The 8,162-nt window shown below is 41.4% G+C and overlaps 1 protein-coding gene across 3 annotated transcripts in view; it reads left to right on the forward strand.

The window, feature by feature from the left end:
- efcab6 (EF-hand calcium binding domain 6) overlaps positions 1-8,162 on the forward strand; it is a 43,278-nt gene that overhangs the window by 6,227 nt on the left and 28,889 nt on the right. For 2 of the 3 annotated variants that reach the window (XM_046071543.1, XM_046071542.1), the window contains 3 exons: positions 2,570-2,848; positions 2,943-3,023; positions 3,198-3,310. In XM_046071543.1, the coding sequence (XP_045927499.1) occupies positions 2,570-2,848; positions 2,943-3,023; positions 3,198-3,310 (473 nt within the window). Of the gene's footprint in view, positions 1-2,569; positions 2,849-2,942; positions 3,024-3,197; positions 3,311-5,104; positions 5,187-8,162 lie in introns of those variants that run through there. The other variant, XM_046071544.1, reaches the window with a different exon arrangement.

Consider the following 8,162-nt stretch of genomic DNA (forward strand, 5'->3'; position numbering starts at 1 on the left):
ATCATGGGAAATCCCCCGGCAGTCTAGGCCTATAGCAGCATAACTAAGGGATGGTTCAGGACTCACCTGAGCCAGCCCTAACTATAAGCTTTATCAAAGAGGAAAGTCTTAAGCCTACTCTTAAATGTGGAGATGGTGTCTGCCTCCCGAACCCAAACTGGAACCTGGTTCCACAGGAGAGGAGCTTGATAGCTGAACGCTCTGGCTCCAAGTCTACTTTTGGAGACTCTAGGAACCACAAGTAACCCTGCATTCTGGGAGCGCAGTGCTCTGGTGGGGTAGTAAGGTACTATGAGCTCTTTAAGATAAGATGGTGCCTGACCATTAAGAGCTTTGTAGGTAAGAAGAATGATTTTAAATTCTATTTTGGATTTTACTGGAAGTTAATGCAGAGAAGCTAAGACAGGAGAAATATGATCTCTCTTCCTGGTTCCTGTCAGAACACGAGCTGCAGCATTCTGGATCAGCTGAAGAGTCTTAACGGACTTTTTCGAGCAGCCTGATAATAAGGAATTGCAGTAATCCAGCCTAGAAGTAACAAATGCATGGACTAGTTTTTCTGCATCATTTTTAGACAGGATGTTCCTGATTTTTGCAATATTACGTAGGTGAAAAAAGGCGGTCCTTGAAATTTGCTTAATGTGAGACTTAAACGACATGTCCTGATCAAAGATAACTCCAAGATTCCTCATGGTGGTGCTGGAGGCCAGGGCGATGCCATCAAGGGAAACTATATCTTTAGATAATGTCATAAAAAAAGTCATAAAAAAAAGTGTCGTAATGAGGTGCCTGGGCGCCAGAACAATAACTTCAGTTTTATCTGAGTTTAACATTAGAAAACTACAGGTCATCCAGGTTTTAACATCCTAAAGGCATATTTCATCAGGCTTGATTAATAGATATAACTGAGTATCATCTGCATAACAATGAAAGTTTATGGAGTGTTTCCTGATAATATTGCCTAAAGGAAGCATATATAAAGTGAAGAGGATTGGTCTGAGCACAGATCCTTGTGGAACTCCATGACTAACTTTGGAATGCATGGAGGACTCACCGTTAACATGTACAAACTGAAATCGATCTGATAAATAGGACTTCCTTTAATGCCAATGAAATGTTCCAGTCTCTGCAATAGGATCTGATGGTCAATGGTATCAAAAGCAGCACTAAGATCTAATAAAACCAGTACAGAGACAAGTCCTTTGTCTGATGCAATAAGGAGGTCGTTAGTAATTTTCACCAGTGCTGTCTCTGTGCTATGATGAACTCTAAATCCTGACTGAAAGTCCTCAAATAAACTATTGCTATGTAGAAAGTCACACAGCTGTTTGGTGGCTGCTTTCTCTATAGGTCAACTGATACACCGAGCAGGAGACCATCGCTAGCTGCTAAGCTAAAGTCGTTAACGGCTAAGCTAAAGTACTGTAGCGTTGGCTACCTATACTTTTGAAAACAACTATGAGATTAAACAGCAGTCACTAAAATTGTTTAGCAGACATTTGGCTGCTGTAATGACAAATCTAACAAATAACTAGTATTTAGCGAGAGCAGCACAACACGCTACCAACACACAAGGACCGGAAATGGAAATGAGTCAACACGCTTACTGCAGTACGTCAGCACGTCTCAGGGAACCATCTCAGGGAAGCTCATCTGCATGCCCATCATCCTCATCGGGGTCTTGACCTGACTGCAACTTTGCACAGCCATTGAAGAGGAGTGGAGCAACATTCCACAGGCCATAGTCAACAACCTGATCATCCCTATGCGAAGAAGATGTGCTGCACTGCGTGAGGCAAATTGTGTTCACACCAGATACTGACTGGTTTTGGACCCCCCCAATGCAGTGAAACTGAAATGCCTTTGGAGACAGCGTATGGTAGAGAAATGAACATTCAATTCACAGTCAACAGCTCTTGTGGACATTCCTGCAGTCAGCATGCTAATTGCGCGCTCCCTCAAAACTTGCGACATCTGTGGCATTGTGCCGTGTGATGGAACTGCACATTTTGGAGTGGCCTTTTATTATGGCCAGCCTAAGGCACACCTGTGCAATCCCCATGATGTCTGATCAGCACCTTGATATGCCACAACTGTGAGGTGGATGGATTATCTCAGCAAAGGAGAAGTGCTCACTAACACAGATTTTGACAGATTTGTGAATAATATTTGAGAGAAATAGGCCTTTTGTGTATATAGAGAAAATCTTAGATCTTTCAGCTCATGATGAATGGGGGCAAAAACAAAAGTGTTGCGTTTATAATTTTGTTAAGTATAAAACATAAAATTTTGAGCGGGGAAACAAGCGACCCCTCTCAACTTGGACTGATCCTCGTTTTTGCTGTAATCTGATTGGTTCAACGGTGCTGATCAAAGAAGTTTACTTTCCATCCGGTTTGTGTTTCAAGGGCAACAGAGGAGGTAAATATGGCGAAAAACCTTTGCCCTGACTACACTGTCTATATCGATACTTTTCCATGCATATCAATGATATCTAATATCATATCACTGTGAAACAATACAGTCTATACAGGTTGAAAAAGAATGCTGACATAGCCTTTCTTTCCAGAAGGAAGAAGGTTTTATCACTCGAGCAGACCTGCGGCATTTACTGGAGAGACCAGGTGGGACCTGGCCCCGAAAAACAAAGCCTCGCCTTCAACGGTCACAGATCCCAGAGTTGCTCAATGCCCTGGACCCAAAACACACTGGGGTCATCCAGCTGGCAAGCCTGGAGAGACTCAACCCCAGCATCACCTCTGCTCCCACCGGCAACACAGCACCACCACACTCCCCTACTAACACTGCCGGGCCCCTGGAAGTCCTGGAGGAGACTGAAGACACTGCTGTATGCTTCTATAACCATTTGCTAGGGTGCATGTGTGTGTGCACTCTTCCATGTAAGGCCATACATGTGTACTTTTATTCTTTTTCTTCCTCAGGAAGAGCAAAAAACACCAGATGAGAGGCAGACCACGCAGTGTGCTGATAAAGTGTATGTGACATCTGCTTCATGGAGAACAGTGAGTGTGTTACAACACAACATACTGTGATCAAATATCACACATATCACACATAGCGATGAGATCAAACAGAGAAAAAAAAAGAAAAAAGAGGGCTTAATTATTAATGTTTTGTTTGATTTGTGTGCGTCTGCTGTAAGCCTGTGTGTGCATTGTCTGTACTTCTATATTAAGGTGGAGAATGTATCGCTGGGCAAGCTGTGTGACCCTCAGCACATTACACAGGAAGATCTGAGGAAGGCCATAAGCTGCAATGGCATGTCTGTCTCAGACACACACTTTAACAAGTAAGAAACATACTCAGACACACGCAGTGCAGAAATCTAAAACTCAAGAAGACAAAAAGAGACGGCAGCTGCAATTTTCAGAAATCACCAGGAAAGTTGCAACACCAAGAACTATAATAACACCCTGGAGAGAGTCTGTCGGTGGGCACTGAAACAGACATTTATATTTGTGTGCTATATTTACAAATATTTTGTAAAGCTAGGATTTCCATCCATCCATCCATCCATCGTCAACCACTTATCCTGCGTATAGGGTCGCGGGGGCCTAGAGCCAATCCCAGCTGGCATCGGCCGAAAGGCACCCTGGACAGGTCGCCAGTCCATCGCAGGGCAAAGCTAGGATTTATTTAAAAAACATAATGATAAAGATGCTGCCATGCTTATTTACAGTGGGTAGGTTTGGGTATAAAAAGCCTGTCACTAGTACACCTCATACTACCTCCACTGCTCAAATAAATGATCATTTGATTGTGTTCATTAACGTGACACCTAATTTAAGAAGTGTCAAGATTTCACCAGCTCATTATTTACTGAACGTTACTGAGATGACATTGTGTTTCATCAAATTTGTAATAAGTTAAGGTCACAAAACTCCATGAAAGGATTTAATGGAGGAAACATGTTCGTCAATTTAACAACACATGCAGCATTTAGAAAACGGAGTCAGAAACCAACATAAACATAAATGATGATACACGGACCAGACTTCAATAACTTCTTGAGGCAACAACAAGCTTGGCAGTGTGTTTTGTAAATGCTGCACGTGTTGTCACATTAATGAAGATACTTCAATTTGCGTGTGTTTAATCTATTATGTTTTTTATTTTTAAAGTTGCGCTGTGTTCGCCATTGTCAGCCACCATAACTATCTGTCCTTTAGCGCACTCCCCACTCCTGCTGACCTAGTGTGTGTATTGACTTTGACTGCTTCTTTGTCCTCATGTTTCAGTGCAAGTTCATAGTGCAAGTTCGTTATGAGGTGGTGAGAAACCTAACATTACACTCAGCTAATTTGATAATTGCTGTGATCTAGATATACATTTTTCATTCATGGTTTGTTGTGTTCTCTAGCAGTAGTTTATAAAGTAGATATTATGGCAATTCATAATACACACCAAATTGTTATTTGGGTCTCAAGCTGAAAAAAATTGGGAAACCCTGCGTTAGAGGATAAGGAGTTACATCATGGAGGTCAGAGATCCTATTCAGTCCAATGAGAATTGCTCACCTGGCCAATCACTAGGCGCATACTGTACGCCAAAAAGGTTTAGCTAACCCGTGTATATGCATAGGGTCTCTCGATAGGTAGCATATTATCGACAGAACACAGGAGTTCCCGTCCCCATCACAGAACTGAAACAGTTCAGTTCAGCTCACTGACTAGTGAACAGAGAACAGTCAGTCATGAAGGATGAGTGAGCTGAGAATTTAGTTCTCAAGCTTAGTGATTATCCGAATTACCTCCTGTAGTCAGCTAACCGGCTGTCAGTCGAGACGGACTGGGTTTCTTCCATTGGGGAGTTTGGTTTAAAACGCTGCCAGGTGTGTGTGCCGATTGCCACAATACGCTAACCTTCACTAACGCTAACCTTGTGTCTTTTTGTTGTTTTGCCACCCGTGTGCACATTCTTTTTATATCAGTTGCAGTGAGTGTTGTGCTAAGCTGTGGCTTGTTTCCTATTTATTTAAATATAAATGTATAACAAATACAGTGATAAAGTTTTCAAAAGTGAACTATACTACTAAGTGAAGATGGAGTAGAGTCCAGTGGTCCAGCAGAAGTAGCACAGAAAGCAGTGCTACAGGCTGGGAGACCAGTAGCAGCTCGGACAGGATGAGGCCAGGGTGCTGCTGAGAAAATGAAGAGACAGAAAGGGTATGGCTCAGTGATATTTTGTAGAAAATCCTCATCATGTCAATTCTGTAATCATACAACAGAAACACATGCTGTGACATCATGATTTACTGTCACTAGGATGATGATATGCTAATTCTAGTTGTACTGTGAATGACCAATTATTGTTAAATGCATACAATCTCTGGAGTTGAACTGAATGATTTCATGTGAGCTTGTTATGTAATGTGGGCTAACGTTAGGTTACACAGCTAACTTACCACAGATAACACAAATTTTGCAAACTGCAGATGACAAGGATGAACCTGATCCTGAATCACAAGCATTAAGTTAAAAGAAGATTCTTAAGGCTACAAGGCTACAGTCCTTTTCCTTGTAGTCTCCTACAGATGAGGATGACGTTCTCATCTCAGTGTGTCAAACACTAGCTAGCTAGCTAGTTAGCAACCGGAACGCTACTAGCGTTTGCAGTCACCCCAGGTTGTCATATATAGATGCGCCTGGAGGCGTCTCATACAATGCACCAGGGGCGTCTCCTACAGACGTTGAAGCGGACCTTTTGCGTCAAATAAGTTTTGCTACCCTTTCTCAAATCGTATATGACGCCCTCTCTTACTGCAGTAGATATCCTGTCAGCTAATAGGATGCAATGTCGCTACCACCCTGCAGTTGTAGCTAGTAAACTGCTCTCAAACATGCAGATCTCTTTTTACAGACTGTTTTGTGTGTAGAAGTCACTGTGTATTTCTGTGGATATAATTTTAAACAACACAAATGTAAATATACATATTTGGGGATAGTGATAAATTTTAGCATCATAGTACACCTTAGAGGACTGTTTTCTGTGGGTAACAAATTCCAATATATAGTATGTTCATCATCTGTGGAGAACAAAGTTTAGTGGTGAAAGAAACAACTCCTTGTAGGGCTTCTACAGCTGGTGGCTCTTTTTATGTCTGCAGTGACATCATTGCCTCACCTCTGGGGTTTCCCTCCACTTCCGTGAGGGCTCGGCCAATAGAAATCCTTTTTTTGGTTTAAACTTATGTGAATTAATGGAAAGATGACATAAGATTTTGCTGCTTTTTCTTTTTTTCCCCAGACCTTTGTTCTTAAGATATATGGTTCCAATAGACATGATAGGGCCATTACCTGGGCACAACTTATCACCTGAGCAGATAGCATGTCTTCAATTACTGCTGTTCCTTCAGCATCCTAGCTTCACACTGGCAAATCTACAGGCTAGTCCTTGGTGTGTCACCTGAAGTTGCTGAAGTTGTGGTGAAGGCGACATACATCTCATATTACTTCACCTGCTGACACTCAGGTGGAGAAGATCCCAGCAGCGCAACCTACTTCCTGTGTCCTGTCAACATGCAGCTGTGTCCTAATTTATCATCTACCATTCCTTTGATGACCCAATACCTCCTCGACTTACCAATAGCATCAAAGACTCTTTTTAGGGCCACAATCAGTAAAATACAATAATTCCAAGCAGCGTTTGTAAAATATACTACATCTGTGTCATGTCGTTATCATTTCATATTGAGCCAAATAAAATCAAATCTTGATCGTTTTGTCAACAGCAAACTACATATTGACAGCTATAATATCACAAAAACATGATGAAGACACATCAGGTGATATACTAACTGTTTCTCTTTAATATTTCAATATAATGTGAAATGCAGAACTAGTATTTAAAGTGATTTCAATATCTGAATTACAAGTAATTCAGAATATTTCAATAAAACATTAAGCAACCTGAAACTAGGCTTATTTGTAGATTCAAGAAATATTTATAATTTAAAGGCTTTTGGAGTTAGTGTTTACAATCATTTAAGTACCTGTGTATGACAACTGTGTATGTGTGTGTGTGTGTGTGTGATTGAGAGAGAATGAGAAAAACTAAAACTAAACCGGAATTGCATAAATTTCACTTTAATGTCTGCTATCTTCCTTGGTGGCAAGTGTTTTATGGCAGGGATCAAGCTCATAAAAAATCTTCATCCTCATCAAGAGGTTAATTCTCAGCTGCAAGGAGTTCTCTGTGGTACTCCGTTATGTCTCTACAACCTCTTCCATCCTCTCTGCCATGGACATCGTTAGGCCTATTTTAGGGGGGCTGAAGCCTACCTAACAGGGTCCTCCTCCTGTTTCCTCTGCTTCATAATGTGAATCCCTGTTATGGTCAGGCACTAAGACCCTGAGGGAGGCTGCCTTTCATTGCTGCTCTGCCGAGCTGCCGAGCAATGTTTCTACACACACACACACACACACACACATACATACATGGTGAAGGAAGACTGATTCAGCATAGTGAATGATACAGTGTGAAACTATAAGTTGTTGTTACTGACTTGAACTTAAGCTACATTTACTTGAGCTAAAGGAAAGGGGATGTTTGTATGCAAGCGAAACTACAGAGCAAAATCACACTCTGGTTGAACCAATCCACCTGCAACTTATCTAAGAGAGGGAGGAATTGGACATGGTATTACTTTATCACATTTACATGAGCAGCTGGGTAGCATTTAAGCCAAGGCCTACAGAACAACTCAATTTGGCCTAAGTGAATTCCCCCCAAGCAGCGTAGATGTGACTAAATTGGGCATTGGAACCATTGTATTTTGGTGGGACAAGCAGAGATGCTCACAAGTCTTTGAGCTAGAGTCCAAGTCAAGTCTCAAGTCTCTGAGCAAGAGTCCAAGTCAAGTCTCAAGTCTCTCGTGATTATAACGAATGCTGTATCACCTGCTGCGTTCAATCCAGGTTGCTTATAAAACTGCATACCTATAAGGAATTCTGTAACTGTAACCCTGGCTTATTAATTACTGCAAGTTAACACACACCCCAGACTCTTAAACCCAGTGTAACGTTAACTAAATAAAACTGTAAAATTACATGGTCAACAATAAACCTGTAACCTGTTTTTAACTTACAGAGCACAACCATGTAATGTGCAATGCAGTCAATGATGGCTTAAACTACTGTAAG

The sequence above is a fragment of the Micropterus dolomieu genome, linkage group LG16 (assembly GCF_021292245.1).
Source record: "Micropterus dolomieu isolate WLL.071019.BEF.003 ecotype Adirondacks linkage group LG16, ASM2129224v1, whole genome shotgun sequence".
Taxonomy (NCBI): domain Eukaryota; kingdom Metazoa; phylum Chordata; class Actinopteri; order Centrarchiformes; family Centrarchidae; genus Micropterus; species Micropterus dolomieu.